This window comes from Oculina patagonica, chromosome 11, assembly GCF_052425735.1.
Source record: "Oculina patagonica isolate OP01 chromosome 11, crgOcupat, whole genome shotgun sequence".
Classification (NCBI taxonomy): Eukaryota; Metazoa; Cnidaria; class Anthozoa; order Scleractinia; family Oculinidae; genus Oculina; species Oculina patagonica.
In genome coordinates this window covers 23,126,143-23,150,790 of record NC_135768.1, presented here as the reverse complement: position 1 = coordinate 23,150,790, position 24,648 = coordinate 23,126,143, and the positions used below count along the sequence as shown (strand labels likewise).

The following is a 24,648-nucleotide window of genomic DNA, read 5'->3' as shown; positions in this document are numbered from 1 at the left end:
CCAGGCGCCGATCGGCCAGTCGGTTAAGACGCTTGCTGGAAAACAGGAAGCGCAGAGGTTGATGAGTAGGGTGCGCCAAGCAAACCGTGCACGACCAAGAAGGAGGACGCCTGGGGATGAGGCATCATCCACAAAGTTTTGTGCGCTCGGTAAGTACAAAAAATTGTCCAAGGAGCTTTGTGTGATCGGACTCTAGCTGCGTTGTCCTTTTCGGCTTATCCAGTTGTATATTGATGGCTCAAGGTAATGAAATCAACTAGTTCATCATCATCATCATCATCATCATCATCATCATCATCATTATTAATATTATCATCATTTTATTTTTTGTATTTCGTTAAATCTAGTAAATTTAAGTGGAACAAGACACTATCTGAGTTCGGACAGGGTGTAAGTTAGAAGCGGTAACAGCACTCACCTTCTCACTGATTCACTAGCAGCAATTAGCTACGTATTGTTCCCTCTTCTGTTCGGGATTCTGAAATATTCACGATCAGATAAATATTAAATATTGTTATTCATCCACAGTTTCACTTGCTCTTAAGATGATTGTCATTGGCTGATTCGTGATCACGTGACCTTGCATAAATTTAAATATATCCAGGTCGGGATACATTGACCTGAACGTGATCAATAACCAGAAGAACACGTAATCAAAACGTGACCAAGGCCGGTTTCGACATTGTGGCGTATAAGTCCCAAATTCGCTTCTAATTTTCTCTTTATTCCCTTCAAGGCGCTTTGTTTCTTTTTGTCTTAGTATAATCATTCTATCATTGTACTCAATGCATGTTTATAGCATTGTTTGCTTTTGATGGCAACTACGAGCAAGGAATGTGTAATTGTAGCTTAAGAAGAAAGAAAAGCCCGACAACAAATGAAGCCGGGTACCGGTAATCCCGACAACATATTAACTAATGATTGAGAATTTGTCAGGTACCATTACTGTAGGAGTAACTGATAAAGAGTGGTAGTACTAAACCATCAAAGTATAGCAGCTCAAAGATTCTTGAGACCAATACCACGAGGGCAACTATTCTTACTGCTTTCAGTTAATGAGGCTCGATGTAGTTTTTTTTAGCCCTAGAGTGTTTGTTTTGAAAATGAAAATTATCAAGGAAGCCAATATTCGATTTTTGCCAAAATACACCATAATAATCAAATATGACCAAAGGTTACCATAGCAACGATTGTCGTTTTCATTTGTTTTCAAACAAGTCTAATTTTCTTGAAATCTAGATTGACTCTTGGTTTTCATTTTTTATATGTTTAATTTCAGTAGATTGACTACCTGTTGACGAAATTTTAGAAAAATCTGTAAGAGCGTTTTCAAGTAAATCAAGAATGAAATTTTCAGAAAAGCACCGTTTTAATATAAAATAGGCGCTTTAAAATTGTTTCGTATTATTTGAGCACAGTTACTCTCAATGAAATATAAATTCTTACACCATCAAAGACCATTAACTAAAAGCGAAAGACTTTTTGCTTTAATTTGTTATAATATATAACGACTATCGATTGTAGGAAATTATAAGAAAATACCAAAAACTTCATTCTTGATTTACTCTAAAACGCTCATACAGATTTTCCTAAAATTTTGTGTACAGGTAGTCAATCTACTATACTTGAACATATCAAAACATGAATTCCAAGAGTCAATCTAGATTTCGAGAAAATCAGGCTTGCTTGAGAACAAAAGAAAACGTCAATGGTTGCTATGGTAACATTTGTGACAAAGTGACGGGCAAAAAATTACAATTTGGTCATATTTGATCATTATGGTGTATTTTGGCAAAAATCAAACATTGGCTTCCTAGATAATTTTAATTTTCAAAACTACCACCCTTCGGCTAGAAAAACTACATCGAGCCTCCTTAAGGTTGGTACGTACATGATTTGGTAAGTATCCGTAGCTTTCTTCCATTTCTTCCGATTCGCACACTTCACCGCAGCATTCCTCATGTATGTCAACCTGCATTTGATAGGCCTGATAGTGCACTTCGTCGCATATACTCCAATCATGTTGCCGCTTAAGAAAGCTCTTGGCATGATTGCTGCTTAAAAGAAACGTTTCTGCATCTGTTGAAACACATATATATCACAATTAAATAGATTTAGCCAAGCCTAAAAGCGGAGCTCCCAATTTACTAACCAATAATAGAAAAAATATAGCACTTGAGCCCGCGATCCAATGTAAACCATTATTTGGTCAGCTGTAAACTTTAAAAAACATTCGACCTCGATGAGTTCTATATGTGAACCCGCGATATGGTCATGTGATACTGATCAGCGGATACCTTGTTTTAACAGCTGTCAATTGATCATGACATGGATGCCCAATATCAAAGATGTAAGCTGGCGTTAACCATAACCTTAAACCGATTTCACAATTATATCACAATTACCTAAGTAGCAACAGAGCAACCCCTTCAAGCAAAATGGGATAAAGATATAACACTTATGTGAGGGGACCTAAGGGGCTGTGGTGGAGTGTGATTGAAATGGCAAAAGGGGCAATTTTATACGTGGTACGGGGACACGTTTCGCCCAAAGGTTTTGACAAGTGGGTTTGCATGGCATTGTCCACTTTACTTTTGCAAGCTTCATGTGAGCAAAACTGAAAAAAAAGTATTTTTTAGTCAAAGGCCTCCTGAAAGGTACATACGGTACAACTTTCACGATGAGAAAGACTATGGAAGAGAAGGAGACCCGAAATGAACTGAATTTTAATGATGATGATGATGATGATGATGATGATGATGATGATGATGATGATGATCATTATCATTAAGTTTTATTTTACAATAAAGATTGGTTCTGAATGAAGGACCACATTAACCATTGGCAAAACATTTGAGTCAACAAAAGAATATTGTTCACATTGACGTGGCTGACATCAGATACCTTTTGCTTCCTTCTTTTTTCTCAACATTTTAACTATCGTGATTAAATTGACGTTATTTTGTAAGGGTTGTACTTAATAGTCTTACGAGTAACAAAGCTGTAGTCCTCGGATTTCCTGTCGAATAGGAATTTAGAAGTGTTGGTTTTGTGGAGGGAGGAAAAGCAAAGATAGAACTTGGAGAAAACCCTCGGAGCAAGGACAAGAACCAACAACAAACTCAGCCCACATATGGCAACGGGAAGCAATCGAACCCTGGCCACATAGGTTGAAGTCGAGTGTTCTCACCACTGTGCCATCTCTGCTCCCCGATTCTTTCGCTTACCTTTTGGCTTGGCCCAGGAACAATCGAAGACCAGGAACAACGCGACCAGAATGAGGAAAGTGCGCTTCATCTTGAATCTCTGTTTAAATTAATAAAAATCAAATGTAGTATGCATAAATCTTTTCATCAATCGTGACTTGGAAGAGATAGATCGGTGACATGAGGACGAAAAACGACCATATCCACGCTCACCCTACTCCTTGCTAGTTTTTTTTATTGAGAATATTAATGTACTTGATTAAAAGCTCAAAAACTCAACTTTAGTTACTTTTTGAGTATTCAAATCAGCCCTCTACTTCACAAGACTGAAAGCGTTTTCTCAGAGTTAATGTAAAGCATCATTTCAAATTTCCCAGTTAAAGCTAGACCAGTATCTTAATAAAAGAAAGAGAATTTGCAGTTAAACAGTTTTGTAGCGTGTTTGAAACATATACGATATGGTTTGAAGTTTGAGTTCGAAATTTGTATATATATAAATCATTAAATTACGCTTCTTGTTTACGTTCGAAAGATACAACTGATTAAAAAAATATATGTGATTTTGTCTTGGTAAGCATTTTAACCAGTTTTTGTTTTAAAGAGTTCAACAATTTTGCTCCCAGGAATTATCCCTCGAGATTCCATATAAGGCATTTTCGTCCATGGAGCCGCCTGCTCTTCTGTCTCTTCTCCGGCAGGGAAGACTTGGGCACGAGGAACAGCTTGCTTTGTGGGCACATGATTTGATTGGCCAGAATTTTTATCAACGAAATCTACCGTTGTTGAAGGGCGCCTACGAGGGCAAGAAACCGCTTTATACTTCGTTATTTCTTATCCTTCACTGAATAAACAAACACTTTCCTGAGTTTGAAATCAAAATACAAAGTCGATTAACTATACAAATTTTCAAACGATTAAATCCTGTCATGTTGTTTTTTTTAATTTGTCCAAAATTATTTTTTAAACAGTTCTTTCAATATGCACGAGAAACTCCTGCTCTTTGTACTTAGTACTCACCTTTTTTCACTGATTTTCGTGTATCAATTCTTACACATTTGAATGCACTCGACAAGCGTTTGCATTGAAATTGTTAGTTCGTAATTCTGATTGAATATTTATTAATAGGAAAACTGTCACTCGTAAGTGCTAATTTATCATTTTAAGACACTTATTTATTATCATTCACAACTCGCCTCTCAAACCTGTTTATGAGCTATTGCTGTGTAAAAACGCATTTCGTCGCAGTTTAATAACATTTTAAATACAAATCAAATCTATATTTTCTACGGCGTATACGAAAAGTTGGTAGACCGTTAGTTTAAAAACATTTTATTTTAATTTCTATTTTGATTTTATTTCTTGCAAGTGTAATTTTGAAATGTTAAATTTATAACCACAATTTTTTAAAAATAATTTATCGCCAATACCGCCATCGCAAATACTTTCCGAACAAAATTGAAGACGCTGATTCAAAGCAATTGAGCGTTTGGAATATGCTGAAAGTCCGGCTTGCCTATTGTTTGTTGATTTCGTTTCGCGTTTGGTTATTTGTTGTATTTAAATTGCATGCGACTTCTGCTTTTGAGCCAGGAGATATGGGAAAACACATTCACTCCCTTAACAACGGAGATTGATTTCACTAGAACGCCAAGGTTTGAAATTGCCATATATACTACTATTAATATTTATGAAAACCCACAGAATCTCCTGCCTAGTTCACAGTCACGTTTCTCAAAAAGTTCAAACACTGTTTTACCTGCCAAATTCAAGTGCCTGAGAGACTCATGTTCTGTGAGCCTAAATTAGTCACGTCGTTTTTAATTGGTCGAGACATTTAAAAAATACACAAACCGCCTTCTTAAAATAACAAAGAAACTTCTGCTCCGTGTTCCAAGGTAAGACACGTGGTTTTTAATTGGTTGAGAAATTAAAATACGTGAGAAACTTCTGCTCCGTGTTCCAAGGTTAGTCACTTGGTGTTGTAAATAAGCTAGAGACTAGGGCCGATTTTGACCTCGTTCCAGCCGAGCGGGATGAAAATCCACCTTAGAAAGAATCGTGCATGAAAATTTGACAGCGGCAGCACTTGAACAATAATGGGCCGCTGAGGTCGAGCAATTGGTGGAAAAATACTTTTAGCGATCGAGAATGTTTTACCAGGTGAACTAATTTTGTCATTCGAGAAATTTTCATCGGTCAAGATTTAAAACAGTTTTAACATCCTTTATGAAAAGCCCGAGAAACTCCTGCTTTTGTGTGCTAAACTGACTAAAGTAAGTCATTTTTTAATGTCTAAAAATTAAATTAGTTTTAACGGCTTTATACTTAGTACCTACCTTGGACGTTGGTTGAATACAGACGGAGATGATTCTCGTATCTTGATCCTAACACACTGAATGCACTCGGCAAGCGTTCGCTTTAAAATTGTTACTTCGTAATTCTTATTGAATATTTATTAATAGCTAAACTGTCACTCATAAGTGCTTATTTATCATTTTGTGACACTGATTTATTATTATTCGCAACTCGCTTTTCAAATCTCTGCAGCTTTAAATCATAACACTATATAACTTACACATATAAACCACCTGTTTATTAGCAATAACTGTGTAGGAAAACGCATTTCTTCGTAATTTAATAACGTATTAAAAAAGCAAATCTATATTTTTTTTCACCGTATAAGGAAGGTTGGTAGACCATAAGTCGAAAACATTTTGTTTTAATTAAAACTTTCTGAACAAGTTCCGTTATATATTTCTTGTAAGTGTAATTTGAAATTATCGCCAATACGGCCATCGCAAATACTTTCCAAACAAAAATGAGGACGCTGTTTCAAAGCAATTGAGCGTTTGGAATATGCTGAAAGTCCGGCTTGCCTATTGTTTGTTGATTTCGTTTCGGGTTTGGTTATTGGTTGTATTTAAATTGCATGCGACTTCTGCTTTTTTAGCCAGAGGATATGGGAAAACACCAGAAACTCCTGCTTAGTTCACAGTCACGATACCCGAAAAGGTTAAAACACTGTTTTACCTGCCAAATTCAAGTGCCCGAGAGACTCCTGTTCTGTGAACCTAAGTTAGTCACGTCGTTTTTAATTGGTCGAGACATTTAAAAAATACATTAACCGCCTTCTTAAAATAACAAAGAAACTTCTGCTCCGTGTTCCAAGGTAAGTCACGTGGTTTTTAATTGGTTGAGAAATTAAAATACGTGAGAAACTTCTGCTCCGTGTACTAAGGTTAGTCACGTGTTTTTTTATTGGTTGAGAAATTAAAATACGTGAGAAACTTCTGCTCCGTGTACCAAAATTAGTCACGTGTTTTCTTATTGGTTGAGAAATTAAAATACGTGAGAAACTTCTGCTCCGTGTACCAAGGTTAGTCACGTGTTTTTTATTGGTTGAGAAATTAAAATACGTGAGAAACTTCTGTTACGTGTACCAAGGTTAGTCACGTGGTTTTTATTGGTTGAGAAATTAAAATGCGTGAGAAACTTCTGCTCCGTGTACCAAGGTTAGTCACGTGGTTTTTTATTGGTTGAGAAATTAAAATACGTGAGAAACTTCTGCTCCGTGTACCAAAATTAGTCACGTGTTTTCTTATTGGTTGAGAAATTAAAATACGTGAGAAACTTCTGCTCCGTGTACCAAGGTTAGTCACGTGTTTTTTATTGGTTGAGAAATTAAAATACGTGAGAAACTTCTGTTCCGTGTACCAAGGTTAGACACGTGGTTTTTAATTAGGTGAGAAATTAAAATACGTGAGAAACTTCTGCTCCGTGTACCAAGGTTAGACACGTGGTTTTTAATTAGGTGAGAAATTAAAATACGTGAGAAACTTCTGCTCCGTGTATCAAGGTTAGTCACGTGGTTTTTTATTGGTTGAGAAATTAAAATGCGTGAGAAACTTCTGCTCCGTGTACCAAGGTTAGACACGTGGTTTTTAATTAGGTGAGAAATTAAAATACGTGAGAAACTTCTGCTCCGTGTACCAAGGTGAGTCACATGATTTTTTATTGGTTGGGCCATCCCAATAAAATGTTTCGTTTCCCATCGCCCCGTCTCTTGTTGATGGTGAGTCGGTCGGGCGGGCGAGGTTTTAAAGTATTTTTAGCAAAAAAGAACGGTGCTCCCATAAGGAAAGAGCGCGCGCAACATTTATGCTTAAATGTGACGTAGTTTGGGAAAAAAAGCCTTTAGGAAAACGAGAGAACATGAGTAAATAAGCGCCTGTGTTAAGCAACTTAAAAAACGAGAAAATATCACATTTTATTAACCAAACGCGAGGGCCGTACTGGGGGATATCGGCCCGAGGTCTTGACAGAATGGACCAAGCACAGCCAGGTCCGTACGGCAAAGACCCATCACGTACCAGAGCAAGCTCGGTTAATAAAAGATCGGTTACGTTCTCAAGACAAATTGCGAAGCGCACGAGGCCTAAAAATAGAATGCAAATGAATATAACCGCCACGAGGCTCAAAAACATCAGCGTGTTCTGAGAGAAATAGAAAGATTCTAGGCGAAGTTTTCGTTTCATAAAAGTGTTTTAGGAATACCGACCGCTTTAGAAAGTGTTTAAGGAATACCGACCGCTTTAGAAAGTGTTTTTGGAAAATCGTTAGCCATATCTCGGTTTGTTTGTCTGAGTCGTGACGTCACTCGCGCACTTCGCTGTTGAATTCTTCACTGTTCAGTTTTTGTACATGATTGGTTACTTTTTTGTCAATAATCTGTTCATTATTAAGAATAAACATATCTTGTTCGGCGGTTTGTGTCAATCTAAATCCCTCCATAAAATCGTTGAATTTCAAAATCATTACACCTAATGTTATACCACAAGGTCTTCATGAAATGTTTATGAGATTTAAATAAAAAGGGGAAGAAATCTTTGCAGCGTTTCAATGTATTATTTACAGTAAAGGATGCAGTTGGTTAATTCGCAGGAATTTTAAAGCGAAACGTCACAAAAATTAATTTATATTAAAGCATTCTTAGGGCCCGATTATATGGTGAATTTCAGCCCGGGCTCAAATTTCGTGGCCGTCATTTTCTTTCGATGAAAACCACCACTGCGCATCCGCAAGCTCACTTTCAGCCCGGGCAGAAATTGAAAACGCGATTACATGAGGTTTTTCAGCCCGTTTGCCCGGGCTGAAATTCGCCATGTAATCAGGCCCTTACTGCCTTGCTTAATAATTTTGGTGCATGTATGTCCGCACATACGTCCGTTGTTGGGTTTGCCAATGCAAACCATAACCATTTTTTTGCTTTCTGTGCTTTCATTGGGATTACAAAAACCGTAAACACCATTACTATTCTTTGAAACAAAATGTAGAGAAAAGTGTCCGCATTCTCATCGTCATGTTCCCTCGTCATTCCTTTTATTACATGGTTGTGAGAGCTTCCATTGGGATAATATAGTGGTTTTTATTAATATTTAAGACATTTATCAGGGACTTCTACGGGTTAAGCTGGGTTACAAGCTTTAAAGTAACACAGGATGTTGAACAAACACTAAGCATTGTATATAACAAAAACGATTGTATTAGATTTATGAGTTCGAGTTAAAAATTTCGAGTTCGAGTTGAACATTTCGAGTCCGAGTTGCAAGTTTTGAGTTCGAGTTCCAGTTAGAATTTCGAGTTCGAGTTGTAAATTTCGAGTTAGAACAAAAAATTCTAGTTAACAATTAGACTACGAGGCCGAGTTTTCTATGAGCAATTATAGTTCACCACTAAATTTTCTCCGATTCTAATTGGTTTAAATTGAACACGTGACGCGATAGTGCCCGTCCGCCGGAGGGCACTATCAGCCCATAGTGCCATCCCGTGAAAAAAGGCCCGGATCGATAGTGCCCGCCCGTGACTGTTTTTTTGTAAACAAGCTGCCTGCAGACAAAAAAAAAAACAACCAAATTCACTGCATTTAGTGGGTTTCTCGTCTGGTTTTGTTTTGTTTGTTAAATTTCGGCTTTCAATTGAGTTCTTTATCCTCAAAAGTAAAAATAATTCACGATGCTTGTTTTTGTATGTGCGCGCGGAAGAAAATTTAGTGGTGAACAATAAAGACAATAGAGTGTTTCTGTATCGGAACTATCGGTCTGATAGTTGCCCCTTGGAAATTTGATGTTCTTAAAACTAGCATATTTGCCCTCGAAGCTTCGCTTCTCGGGCTAATATTTGTTTTAAGAACATCAAATTTCCGCGGGGCAACTATCAGCTGATAGTTCCTCGACAGAAACACTCTATTGTTAAAATAGTCAACGAGGCGCAGCCGAGTTGACTATCGCTCTTAGAAAACGAGGGCGAGTAGTCTAATTGTTTTAGTAGAAACTCTAAAGGATTGCAGTCCAAAACCTACAATATTGTGCACTTTGAAGACAAAAATCAAGACAGTTTACCGCTTAAAGAGCTACGCGCGCGCGCGACTGTTTTCTATCGGCGATTATAGTTCACCACTAAATTTTCTTCGATTCTGATTGGTTTAAATCGAACACGTGACGCAATAGTGTCCGTCCGCCGGAGGGCACTATCGGCCTTTATATAGTGCCCTCCCGTGAAAAATGCCCGGATCGATAGTGCCCGCCCGTGACTGTTTTTTGTAAACAAGCTGCCTGCAGACAAAAAAACCCATCCAAGTTCACTGCATTTAGTGGGTTTCTCGTCTGGTTTTGTTTCGTTTGTTAAATTTCGGCTTTCAATTGAGTTTTTTATACTCAAAAGTAAAAGTAACTCACGATGCTTGTTTTTGTATGTGCGCGCAGAAGAAAATTTAGTGGTCATGTAGAATAATATTCTTTACTATTTATCACCGAGCTTAAAATCTACCATCTTTATTATTTACTACAAATTTGATGATTTCGACATTGCTGATCCTAGCAGTATACAGGACGCGTGTCACATATCAACCTAGTAAATGGCCTAGCTCACAGCGAGTCTCACGTAGCTCAGTTGGTTAGAGCGCCCAACCGGTATTCTGGGAGGCCATGGGTTCGATTCCTGTCGGGTACTCAGATTTTTTCTTTGTCCCACGCTCGTGTCATGGAGAATAATATTCTTTACTATTTATCACCGAGCTTAAAATCTACCATCTTTATTATTTACTAAGGTATTTTTAGCCACACCGAATTTTAAAACACTTCTCAAAACTCAAAGCCACGCGACAGTGTAAGCAGAGCTACAGGAAAAGGCCTCTAGACAGGAAACAAATTAATGAATTATTGACTTGCGAAAATGCAAACTTGTACGTTTCCTACAGGCCAATATGCAAATTTCCAGTGAATACCCAGTCCACCGTTCGGTGTGGTTTTATGTTTTTAGCTTTGATCTGACAATGTCAATTTCAATTTTATGTATAATCATAAATGGTGTTATTTAACATGTTAATTATATTGTTATTATATTATAATGATCGAGAATGTGTTGGGTACCATTGCTGTTAGAAACGAGGAACTGATAACGAGTACTAGTAGTACTAACTGTTATAAGAGCTCAAAGATTCTGGAGACTCATACCACGAGAGCAACTATTCTTACTGCTTTCAAATAAGACACTAAGTACAAAGCAGCTAGGTACAATTGAAGGTTGGTACGTACATTATTTGCTGAGTATCCGTAGCTATAGATTTCTTCTAATTCGTGAAATTCTTCCGAGTCGCACTCTTTACCGCAGCATTCTCCATTTATGTCAATCTGCACGGATGGGCCTTATAGTGCATTTTGTTGCATATATTCCACAAACCTTGCCCCTTAAGAAAGCTCTTGGCATGGTTGCCACTCAGAAGAAACTTCTCTGCATCTGTTGAAACACATTATCGCAATTACCTAAGTAGCAACAGAGCAACCCCTTCAAGCAAAATGTGATAAAGATATAACACTTACCGTGTGAGGGGATCTAAGGGGCTGTGGCGGAGTGTCATTAAAATGACAAAGGCGCAGTTTTAAAGGGGGTACGGGGACATGTTTCTTCCAAAGGTTTTGGCAAGTCGGTTTGCATGGAGCGGCGTTGTTCACTTTATTTTTCAAGGTTCATTTGAGCAAATCTGATCATGAAAGAACCGTGTTTTTTAGTCAAAAGACTCCTGAAAGGTACATACGGTACAACCTTCTCAATGAGAAAGACTATGGAAGAGAAGGAGACCCTAAATGAACTGAATTTTAATGATGATGATGATGATGATGATGATGATGATGATGATGATGATGATGATGATGATGATGATTATCATTAAGTTTTAGTTGCTAATAAAGCTGATAAATGTCCCTGTTCCGTGATTGCTGTGTATCCTGACAGCTTGTTTGGTATGATATTAAAAACGAATCTTATTGCAGCCATAAAGACAAACAATAATTAGAGAAAAGACGCAAACATGTTTGGCGTAATGTGGAGGGACACATCCCTGCGGTTGGCATACCAAGCGACTTAGAGTTGTATGACCTTTTAAAGCCTGACTTATCTCCAGTGCAGCCCCGTACTGGGATCAGAAAAGTATTGGCAGGTCAATATAAAAGCACGTGACCTCAAATACAATGACCTAATAAAGCCTCACTTATCTCCAGCACTACCGCACTGGCGACGGACAAGAGTATTGACAGGTCAAATTGACAGTCAAACTGAACACGTGACCTTCTAAGCCTCACCTATCTCCCCGGCACTGGGTAAACCTCAAAGGTTGCCGCTTAATACTGTCTGCCAAACTTTAACGTGTGATGACGAATCATGTCACGTTTAATACCAAATTAGATCAAGTTTCGGCGGCGAGTGTTCACGCTTAGATCTAAGCGGCGATATAAACGAGGCACCAAAAAAAAAAAAATAATAATGCAAGGACCACTTGTACAAACAGCGGCAAAGTGAAGCCAGATCTTGGCGTAAATCAGGATCAGTGAAACGATAAACCAAATGCAAGGCTGATCAGACAGCGAAGAAGGCTAAACAAATTATATTGCCCAATACTTTGGCTTGACAAAACTAACCGTCTTCAGGCGCTGAAAAAGCTAAGTCGTAGCTTTTTCAGCCCGTGAAAAAGGTTAGTTTTGTCAAGCCAAAGTTTTGGACACAGGTAGCCCAAGCTCCTAAAAGAGCAGTCAACATATGACATTACGTAATGACGTTATTATAAAGAGTTTGTGTGGGAATAAAACGATCGCAAAAAAATAATTCAAAATAGGGAAACAGAATCTAATAAAATCGACTTACTTGTCTTCTTCTGTGTATAACTTGTGTTTCTATGCCATATGGAGGCGTTTCAATTTTCAAAGCGATTTCAGTAGGTTTTAGTTTCTCTGTTTTCCTCTCCATATATGTGATGTCTGTGATATGGGATGTAAGCGAGCAGGCAGGGTCGTTAGTCCTGGCGTTAGTGAAACGACTCGTAGGCAAAGCGACCGGTAATTGTGCAGTAACGCACCTGTTTAGTAACGTTACTAGAAAATAAAAACATCTTATTAACCAAGCACGAGGGCCGTACTGGGAGAATATCAGACTGGAGTCTTGAAAGAACCGTTTGAGCGCAGTGAGGTCCGTACAGAAAATACCAAGAGCTGATATTTTACCAGTACGGACCCGAGCAAGCTTGGTTAATAAGAGATTGGTTACACGACTGAAAAAGATTTTTATAGATATATTAAAAGAAGAGCGAAAAAACGGGGTAAGACGGAGAATCCTCTTGTTTTTTCGGTCAGAAAATAATTCTTACTTGCGGGTTTTTACTGTATTGCGGGCGAAATAACTACCTTATTCTTACTAATTTTCGCGCGTACTTAATTTCGCAAAAATTTGGGAGCCGAATTTCGCGAGTAATAATTTTCGCGATTGCAAGAGAAATTAGAGCAAAAGTGTATTAAATTTCGCGAATTTTGTCAGTGTTTTCTGGATCAGTCGTCAAAGACTAAGGAACTAGTACTGGAAATACACAAAGGTCTAACTCAATGTTACCACAAGGGACTGTGCTTCAAGATATCTTGGTCGATTTATAAGCTGAAGAAAACAATAATCAGAGGAAGAGTGGTAGTCGAAAGCAAGACGGAAAGATATTTTCAAGGATAGTTAGTTGCAGTTTCTTATATAATTGTTTTGTTATAAAATATTGTATTAATTTTCGCGTGTTTTTAAAAAGTTCACGCAATGTTTTTTCGCGCGCATTTAGTTTCGCGATTATTTTGAAATCGCGAAATTAGGAAGAATAAGGTACATGTTAATTGGCTTTCGTTATTCTTATTAACACTGCGAACTGAGACACAATTTAGACCTAAACGGGTGATTTCGTTGGCTTGTTTTGCTCTCCTCGAAATTCCGTCGTCTTATTTTTTTGACACTTGATTTGTTTTGTCCAATGACAACGCATTTAAAATAAACGATGGGTAGATATATAACACTGTTTTGTGAATAAACAGTCAACTGTTTTCTCTACATCCTCTTTCAAGGTGTTCACGGTTTTCTTTTTCCTACTGTAAGCGCAGAACGTTTTCATTGGCAATATCCAACAGTTTTCTGATATAAACGGTCACATGCGCGGACACGCAAAAAAAAGGATTAAGGAAGTAAGTTGGAAAGTTCTGATATAAATTATTTTTGACAAGTTTCGCGTCTTTTAATTACCGGTGAATTAAATAATTAAATAATACTGTAAATAATACAGAGCAAGACATCGAAACGCTGAAAAGATTTGTTCGCCTATTTATTCAAATCTTACAAACATCTTATGAATAACCTGCGGTAATTTTAATTTACAACATTTTTGGGAGAAATTTGGATGAACACAAACTGCAGAGCAAGATATGCAATATATGCTATTTCTCAATAGTATGCGTGCTCTGGTCCTTCATATTTAATTTCGTACGTAGAACACCACTAAAAACTAGCTCGTTAGTGTCTCCATTGTGATAATATGGTGTTTGATTTAAGAAATTGATCAGGCATTACAACAGTTAACAGCTTTACAAATCAAACTGGATGTTAAAAAATCTCTTACCATAACTATAATATATTACAAAATATCAATGAGCAATACATACATTCAATCACATTCACTTCTCCTCTAACATGTTTTACAGTTCTCGTTATTAATGACAGGCCATTGATAAGCTAAGTAGCGGCAAGATGGGAGACCGTAGAAGACACACAAAGAAGACCTTGGTTTCAGCAGATAGCATGCAACTAATCGATGTTTGGTATCTCTCCTCCTTATGGGTATTTTATGATAAAGCAATAATAATAATAATAATAATAATAATAATAATAATAAATAATACATAATATTTTAAGAGGAGGCCTCCAATTACCTAGGTGTGGTTTTCAGGAGGGTCCTCTGAAAAAAATAAATGTTTAATCTTAAAATACATTAAAATCTAAAATATAATAAAAAGATAAAACCTATGCGGTACGCTAACTAAGACAAGACGCTTCTTAAAACCTATGCGGTACGCTAACTAAGCAAGACGCTTCTACCAGAAATTTCACATAACGTAGCCAAATTATTTTCATTACGATTCTCTTCGCCTCCCGAATACATTTCGTGGCGTTGTTTGGCGAGCCCAAAAAAGCCGAACAAGTTTTATTCTGCAAGCTATTGCACTAGAATTTCCGAGAGAATTTTCGATTTGATCAACAAAAACAGAAGGTAACTTAAACAACTGTAACATCTAAAACTTCCTCTGGAGTCTCCTAGCAGTAACAAAACGCTTCCAACAATTGTAAAGTTTCTGGTCTTTTCTTTCTCAAAATATAATATGTCTACTAATGAAATCTCTGCAATCTATGCACTGCATCCAATCGTGTTAGGTTGGACTATAAGGTTATAAAAACATCCAAAATGTTATTTGTCTTAATCACCTTAACTAACTGCTTAAATCCAATTCGAGAAACAAAACAAGTAAACTTACTTGAAATTTAACTGTTACAGCAAGGCGCCCAAAAGTGTGACCACTTTTAATTTATTCACATTCTTTCGTGCAGATTTAATCCAATCAGAAGTCAACTGCAAGCTATCCACGGCTTTTGATTGGATTAAATCTCCACGAAAGAATGTGAATAAATTAAAAGTGGTTACACTTTTGGGCGCCTTGTTGTAAAACACGTGTTTTACGTGATAAGATCATGCTGTTTTCATAAGCATGGTTAACGAACAATTTAAAATCTCAGTAACCGTTACGTGAATCAAACCGCTTTCCGCACATGTTCGTCATAGTGTTTCTGAAGGAAGGCCTCCCCACCAAACACAATCTGACAAATCCAACAGCTCAATCTAACAGCCTGGTCTGGGTTTTGTTTTAAAAAGGATGCTGGCATAACAACATTACCATATTGACTACTATCACGCGATACTTCAGTATCACTGTGAGTTCGTAGATGATATCGAACGGCATTTGCCTGACGGAAACAACGACCACACTGTTGGCACATAAAAGGTTTCTCTTCTGTATGTATTCTGTTATGTCTGCGAAGGTTCCCTGCTTCTGCAAACCACTTGCAACAATGCTTGCACTTGAAAGGTTTCGCTCCTGTGTGAATTCTGCCATGTTTGCGAAGGTTCCCCGCTTCACTGAAACGCTTGCCACAATTCTTGCACTTAAAAGGCCTTTCTTCTGCGTGTATTCTTTCATGACTGCGAAGGCTTCCTGCCTGTCTAAAAAGCTTGTCACAATGCTTGCACTTAAATGGCTTCTCTCCTGTGTGAATTCTGTTATGCGTGCGAAGGTGATCTGCTCGTCTAAAACACTTGCCACACTGCTTGCACTTAAAAGGGTGCTCTCCTGTGTGTATTCTGTTATGTTTGCGAACGTTTCCTCTTCGCGTAAAACACTTGTCACAATGCTTGCACTTAAAAGGTTTCTCTCCCGTGTGTATTCTTATGTGTCTTGTAAGATCTGCTGGTCGGCTGAAACACTTTCCACATTCCTTGCATTTACATCTCTTTGGAGGCATCTTTCCTAGTTCTAGCCTTCTTAGAACAAGAATGGTCAAAGTCCTGTAAGGTTATGACAAAAGCAAGTTATTGAAGATATCAGGTTCTGGTTATACTGAAAAAGCGATATTTATAAATTTATTACAACTGAGTAAAGTAACGCCTTCTGATTCATCGCACATTTATTTTAGGCAAAAACGCGTAAGTATCCAGTAAAAACAGCGACGTAATGATCGCAAAAAATACTTAAAATCACCGCCACCCTCCTGGTGAAGAACGACTCCCCAGGCAAAAAGATTGCGAGTATATCGATGTTTATTGACAACTTGTCCCTGCCCGTCTTTCCCGGGTTACTTTAAGGAGGCTCGATGTAGTTTTTTTAGCCGAAGGGTGGTTGTTTTGAAAATTAAAATTATCTAGGAAGCCAATGTTCGATTTTTGCCAAAATACACCATAATGATCAAATATGACCAAATTTTAATTTTTTACTCGTCACTTTGTCACAAAGGTTACCATAGCAACCATTGACGTTTTCTTTTGTTCTCAAACAAGCTTGGTTTTCTCGAAATCTAGACTGACACTTGGTATTCATTTTTTGATATGTTCAAGTACAGTAGATTTACTACAGGCTGTGCTCAAAATTTTAGGAAAATCTGTAAGAGCGTTTTAGAGTAAATCAAGAATGAAGTTTTTGGTATTTTCTTATAATTTCTTACAATCGGCAGTCGATATATTTTAACAAATTAAAGCAAAAAGTCTTTCGCTTTTAGTTAATGGTATTTCAGTGGTGTAAGTATTTGTTTTTCAGTGAGAGAAACTGTGCTCAAATAATACGAAACAATTTTAAGGCGCCTATTTTATATTAAACGGTGTTTTTCTGAAAATTTCATTCTTGATTTACTTGAAAACGCTCTTACAGATTTTTCTAAAATTTCGTCAACAGTTAGTCAATCTACTAAACTTTAACATATCAAAAAATAAACACCAAGTGTCAGTCTAGATTTCGAGAAAATCAAGCTTGTTTGAGAAAAGAAAACGTCAATCGTTGCTATGGTAACCGTTGTGACTAAGTGACGGGTAAAAAATTAAAATTTGGTCACATTTGATCATTATGGTGTATTTTGGCAAAAATCGAACATTGGCTTCCTAGGTAATTTTAATTTTCAAAACAACCACCCTTAGTCTAAAAAAACTACATCGAGCCTCCTTAAAATGATACCCTGAGGGGCACCCCACACAGCGGTCAAACGCAAAAATGACGTCACCTCCGGTTTTCGGCGCCTCGAACTTTTCTGAGAATTTGTCTCGAAAGTGTGCAAACTTTTGTAGGCAATTGTTAAAGAAATGGTACGGTGAAAGAACAGTTGAAGCTGGGACACTCAGTGGAGATGAATTATCAAATTTCCAATCCATAAGCGGCGTATAAACCTTAACTTTCCAGGGACGGCGTTAACTTTTGGGTTTAAAGCAAAAGTTTTCGGAAAATTTAATACTTTGTATGGAAAATTTTGGCGGCAAGTACACTTGAACTGCGCACGCGCGCTGTGTTTGACCGCTGTGCGGGGGCACCGTTATATACATCGATTGTGAGGACGTGAAATGAAATACCCCCAACTGACACCAAAAGGTTATTTTCGGCTCCTTTAGATTCAGGCAGCTGTCCAACTCTGTAGTGCTTCATAGAGAATTTACCGCTTCTCTCCCCCCCCCCCCCCCCCCCCCTTCCTTGGGAAAGCTACGCGCGGCACTTTCTTCACATGGTAAAATTCTGGAAATTGCATTTTTTAAGGGACTTAATAAAGCATTCTCGAGAAAACCCGTCGCTAAATTTCCCCGACCTTGCCAGTTTAAAAATTTGTCATCAGCGGTGCTTGGTATACAGTGGAACTCCGATATAACGATCCTCGATATAACGATATTCCCGATATAACGATGAATATTCTATGTCCCAGCAAAAGTTACAGTAAAATGTATGGACGGAACCTCGATATAACGATCATCGATATAACGATATCCCCGATATAACGATGAGAATTTAGCGGACCGAACGAAAAATCCTCCTGATATAACGATATTATCAGTTCACAGTCACATTTTATTTGCAAAACATCGAATTTAATGCAATAACATTACGGTAATCGAGTAATCTCTAACGTTTCTTAAAACAGCTTTGTACGATGATATACGAAAATGATACTCTCTTTTAAGCCTTCTTATCAAAATTATTCTCGTTATCCTCCTCTGATATGCAGTAAAAAGTACTTGTTAGGTTTACCCCGATATAACGATATTTTCGGTTAATTTACGGCCATATCGTTATATCGGGAGTTTTAATATAACGATTCTTCGATATAACGATATAATTTTACTGCTCCCTTGGCATATCGTTATATCGGGGTTCCACTGTACATAGTTATTAAAATCGTTACAAACCAAGCCCACAAAGATATGTCGTTATCACCGTTTTTGTTCACACAGAACTGTTGGTGTAATTCATTTTTTTCCTGAGATGGTTCGTGTCTTTATTCTATTTGCACTTGCCAATTGGTTAACAAATTCGAATCCGATTAAAGTGCTCTGGATTTGATCATGATGGCTGCCTGAGGTCATTGCGTGTGATCTTTTTTGAAAATTCGACAACTATCGCAGTTCTTTGTCAGGGATATAAATAGATTATTTGGAATATGAGGAAAATCTAGCAAATGTTAAAGTGTACATGACATGAAAAATATTTTCTGCTAATTTGAAAGGCCTTTCGAAATACAGAAGAATGGCGTTTTTCTTTTCGAAATATCTTTTTTCGTTTCAGAGATATTGACGTTTTTGTATTATGCAAATTAGATCAGTGATGACGTCACAAGATTTGACTCTAAAAATGGTAAAATACTGAATAAACAATATCTCTAAAACTATTAAAGCAGTGTTCTTGCAACTTGGCACCACAAATGCGCATCACAAAAGAAACAAATTGTTACTCTTAGGGCTGTTGCCATGACAACAGTTTTGCCGCTGGTGCTGTCTCAATAAAAACTGAAATTCCCAGTTTTTGTCTTAAACCAAGAACCATCTAGCGCAGCCAAACCAATGGTGGGAATTAAGGCAATATGGGAACTATGTCTGTTCTAAGTAGGACCCTTTGTCTCACTTTTGAGGTCAGATATGGGGATATTTGTCTTTTTGATAGAGAGAGACTGGAGCTGAAAGAGTTGCTATGGCAACAATACTAAGGGTGTCATTTTGTTCCTTTTGTGATGCACATTTGTGGTGCCAATTTTCAAGAACACTGCTTCAATAGTTTTAGAGATATTGTTTATTCAGTATTTTACCATTTTTAGAGTCAAATATTGTGACGTCATCATTGATCTAATTTGCATAATACAAAAACGTCAATATCTCTGAAACGAAAAAAGATATTTCGAAAAGAAAAACGCCATTCTTCTGTATTTCGAAAGGCCTTTCAAATTAGCAGAAAATATTTTTCATGTCATATAGGTAGGAGACGGGGGTAGGACCTACGCACGAAAGTGGTCGTTTGTGAAGATTCATCTGTATTTTGCAAACCAATGTAATCCATCATCATTTCTTCATGTACTCAGGGATAACCAACCCTGAACACGAGTGGCAATGAGAAACATTTCAATGGAAACTGCTAGCTTGAAATGATTTGTCGCTAATGCTGCAGGCCCCCTTCTCTGTTTTAAGTCCCCTAAAAACCCATGTCTGGAAGTTCAACAATATTTAACAAGCCCCCACCCCAGCACCTCACTATGAACAAGGAAACAAGCCAACTATATGCTTATCAATCCACCCTGAAACCCAGGAGCTAACACTTTAAACTGGGTTCATGCTTCCCCCCAAAAAAATCATTTTTCTATGCTATATAAGGCACGGTGGTAGACGTTTTGCACTGTTACTCAAACAACATAATAGCCAATCAAGGAAATTATTCCGAGTGCCACCTTTTTTTGTCTTTTAGCAGCTACCAAAATTCCACAAGCCTCCCCTATCTCACAAAGAGTGAATGCTTCCTAAGGGCCTCTTTACATGAAAGCCGAGATGAGTTTCATCCCGGGATGAAAAAAGTTACATTTGACATGAGTGCGTTCATCCCGGGATGCTGGGATGTAAGTCGTCCCGCCCGAGTTGAATTCATCTCGCCCGTGCTTACATTACTTTATATTTCATCCGGGAAAGACTGTTTACATGACGTTTTTGATCATGTTTCATCCCGGGATGACATTTCATTCCGTTGCTTCGTCCCGGGATGAATTCATGTATCATCATGTAGACAGCAACAAGAAAATGACCCGACACCGAGATGAATTCATCCCGGTACGAAAACTCTCATGTAAAGAGGCCCTTAGATATTAAATTTACTTTTAAAACAACTAGGTCAATTTAAGGTGACAGATCCCTTTTACTGGTTTGTTAGGAATTTCATAATCTGACAGAAACTTATAAATTTTGTGAAAATCAAATTTAATTTGTTAATTTGAACTTAGCACCTGTACCCGACTCAACGCAGACATCGAGATGACTTTGCAAAGCGACAAAAACTTGGAAAGCAACTTACTTTCTACCTTAAATTTGCACACGATACAAAAGAAACATGCACAATCTTTGCATGGGCCTTTCATCTACATTGTATCACATTCTAGTTCAGCATGAAAAGAATGCGAAACACGAGGGGGGATCTAAAAAGGCCATTTTGTATGGGGCTTAACTGGAATTTTCAGAGGGGTGGGGGATTTATACCAAAACAAAATTCATAGGATGGGTGAGGGGGGTAGTTTTTCTCGAACAACACAATATATATATACATACAATGTCAACACTTAACAAGTACAAAAAAGTCATATTGATAAATTATGTAGCTGCTCAACTTTGTTGGGTATTGTCTTTTTGAAGGTTTTTAACATAATTATAAAAAAAACTACCACAATGTTCTTTTGCTGAAAAATAAGCACATTAATTAAAATTATTTTCTTGAAACACACATTGTGTATATAAGCACAACTGGTAGTTTTCCATTTGGTAAATCTGCCAAGTATCAGTAAATTAAGACTCGAGTTGCAAGAGATGCCAGTAAAGAATGTAGAAACTAAACACTCAACTGGAGATTCAAGTTCAGATTTAAGAAAAGAGAAGCAACACAAGACATGTCGGCCAGCTTTTTCTACCCAGGGCGGCCATTTTAGAAATGTTCACCTATACATCAGGTTTACTTGAAAATGCCTTCCTTTTCTGTCAGGGTTCTAGTGCTTTGTGGTTAGTACAAGCACGTCACACGTTTAAAAGTCAAAGCCTAGAGCAGTTTAAAAGTCCACCACTACCCCATGTTGCCATGAGGGACCACTGTTATCCTTACTTGGTTGTATGAGCAAAACACATGACAAACAAGAAAGAAAAATATGGAGTCTGGTTATCAGGAATCCAGCCTTTTTCAGGTCACTACTTTTTTTCTTTCCTGCTTTTTGCTCACTTCTTGGCTAAAGAACTTTTACACAACCTTCCAAATACTTGATGAATACCCTTTAAAGTAATCTGAAAGAACCACAAAAGCCATGTCCACAATGTTAACTAAATTCAGAGGGTTGCATGTCAATAATTCTGATACTTAAAAAAAATTGATCACTGTTGATAAAAGTCCATAATATGTCAAACAACGAATAATCAAAAATCAATAAATGTTGAATACAAGATCTCTTGTGATTATCAACTTGTAAGTGTTAGAGTTCCATTTCTATTGAAAATTGTTGAAAGATAAAAAGCGATTATATAAGGGAGTGGTCATTATTTATGGGGAGGGGAGGTGAATGGAAGAAGGCAACTTCAGAAACTTTTTATGCCACCCCCCTTTAGGCTCAAGTAAACTTTTTAGCCCCCGTTTAGGATCAAGTAAACTTTTTACCCCCCCCCCCCCCGCAATCAACATAGGATCAAAAACTAAGTGACCAACAAATGAAGCCGCTGACTGAGCTACTTGAATACTTCAATTAAAAACCTGCTCAGCATCAAAAGGAGCTCATGTAAATGATTTTCTGTTTCATCAAAGAAATAGAAATACTCTGTAAGATGTTTTTTGGACGCCTCATTCGACTAGCTAAACTGTTACTGATATTTTATTGATAATCTAGATACAAAGAGGGTAGCCAAACCCTTAAGTAAACCTGACAACAACAAAAACAATAAATATAAAATGATAATCTGTTACAAGTGTTAGCCAAGGAAGAAATCTGGGAATTGAACCCATGGCCTCCCAGATACCAATTGCGTGTGTGAGGTGACCATATAAATGGCGGTGTCATCAACCCATATCAGATTAACTACCTTATTTAACTTACTTATTTTCACGGGACTTAATTTTCGCGATTTTCAAAAAGTCGCGAACTTAAAGACCCGCGAAAAAAGGTTCTCGCGAAAAATAACGACGCGAACTTTAATATCCTTCTATACAATTCGTTGTAATTAATCAACGTTATGGTAAGTTTGCTACATAATAATCTTGGTACAGTCGTCAAACAAGCTCTACTTTCAGTTACAAAGGAACATGTCAAACTGTTTTAAGTTTCCTTTTGTTATATAGTCTTGTTCAGTGTCATTGGAAACTATTGCTGTGGTGCGCATTTTGAGGCTGACTGTTTGTTAATGCAGACCAGTATTTTGACAATGTTCGCGAAAGTTAGTTCCTTTAAACGTATTTTTATGGCCAAATCGCGAAATTTAAGTCCCGCGAAATATGCTCGTTCCATTTTCGCGAAATTAAGTACTTCCCGCGAAAATTAGTAACAATAAGGTAGATAGATTGATAGAAAAACATTGATAGGACATTGTTAAGTAAGCTAATAGTAGCAATTTAACCAGTCATTTGTCAAATTATGTGTTTAAATACCTTAGCCAGAGTTTTATTTACAGAGTAGTTTTCCTTTGCATTACTATAAATAGACAACAGGTGGTTGTCAACCAATCTTTTTTGAACCCTGCCACCCCCCCCCCCGATCAGTGATGCAAAAACTTTGTTGCCCTCCATTTACAGGCGACCAAACATTTTGCCCCCCCCCCCCTCCCATTCACCAACCTCCTCCCCCCTATAAATAATGACCACTCCCTAAAGCAAACATAATCAAACTCACAATAAAATTTGGTCAATGGAACAAACTGAACAGTCTATTACGGAACAGTCGACAATAGTACAAAAATCATACTGCTTGTATACTTTGCTGATATTTTGTATGGTACACCACTGTCTGTGTTGCAGTGAATGAAATGGTACAACTTGAACTTCTCTTTGAATATAATTTACGGTAACACTCAGGACAGAAACCATTTTCTTCATACTACTTGAAAAGTGTAAACAAAAGTGCAATTCAGTATTAAACTGCAGTTTTGTATAACTCAACATTCACATTTAGTTCGATAACTGGACATTGTTCTTGTAATCGATTCAATAAAGGTTGATTATGATAAATTACTCCTGCATGATTTACTTATCAAGAGATGGATTCCAAACAAAATCGAATCAAATTGAGTTCGATTGTGTTCTTTTGGTTCAATAATCAAACCAGTCCGGCACAGCAAAATACATGTTAAATATTGTTAGAATACCGAACAAATCGAAAGATTGCATGGTGTTTGATGGGGTGCGATTGAATTTCAGTTCCATTTTGTTCGATTGGTGCTTGGTACAGTTGATTCTTGTGTAACAGTATGGGTATTTTACTTTGCATTGTAAAACAGAACAAATATCGAGAACTATTGACTTTAATATCGACTAGCTTTCCAATGATCGACTCATGCTCAAATTCATCCCGGGATTCATGCACGGCCGCCTCTCTAATCTGTTGACTTATAGAATGGGCGTAAAAATTACCATCTAATTACAACTTGCAGCCAACAAAGTTTGTGAATTACAGAATACAGGGCCACTTATTTGCATGTCATTGAATAAGAATAGCATCTATTGTGTTATGCCTCGTTCTACAAAGCATTCCGACAAAAATATGAGGTGGACCAAAGTGGCCATGAATGCTGTAATTCCACAAAATGCTTTTCAAGAGCGTTCTTTGAACCGTTTATCAGGATGTTAAACAGAATCTGAAAAGGACGTCAGTGGCTTACCTTCACGAGAAGAAAATCCTTTAGATCGCAGTAAAACTTGAACAGAGAAAAACACTCAAACACAGCAAAAGCACTGAGAAATGGCCGCCATAAACAACACACACTGGAACTTAGTTTCCTCGCGGTAACGGTAGCAATAGACCAACATGTCTGGACCGGACTCCCGATTACAACCAGGATCGAAACAATCAACACCATTTGGAAAAAGGCGTTTTAGAATCAAATACAGACAATTTGAAAAGTCTTAAGATTTTTCGAAAGTCTTTTTAGCAAAAAATAAGGTTGTTCCCATAAAGAAAGGGCAACATTCACTGTCGACCGATCGAGGATTCATGGCGGAATGAGAGAATGTGAGAATTGCTCCATTATCAAACCGAAGAGAACTGGGAGCTAAAAGCACTCTTGGTAGGCGATGACGTCAGT

The 24,648-nt window shown here is 37.5% G+C and overlaps 2 protein-coding genes and 1 long non-coding RNA gene across 3 annotated transcripts in view; all 3 read right to left on the bottom strand.

Annotated features, from left to right (window-relative positions):
• Nucleotides 1-24,648, bottom strand: part of LOC144630051 (uncharacterized) — a 162,645-nt gene that overhangs the window by 35,199 nt on the left and 102,798 nt on the right. The gene's annotated exons all lie outside the window — the stretch shown is intronic.
• The window catches only part of LOC144630049 (uncharacterized), a 43,856-nt gene that overhangs the window by 465 nt on the left and 18,743 nt on the right, over nt 1-24,648 (bottom strand). The gene's annotated exons all lie outside the window — the stretch shown is intronic.
• LOC144630050 (uncharacterized) lies at nt 418-24,238 on the bottom strand. The gene is made up of 4 exons (XM_078488333.1): nt 24,226-24,238; nt 3,228-3,306; nt 1,892-2,079; nt 418-478 (listed from the first exon to the last, which is right to left on the bottom strand). The coding sequence occupies exons 2-4, from the start codon at nt 3,295-3,297 to the stop codon at nt 434-436; spliced, it is 303 nt and encodes a 100-aa protein (XP_078344459.1). The 5' UTR covers nt 3,298-3,306; nt 24,226-24,238; the 3' UTR covers nt 418-433.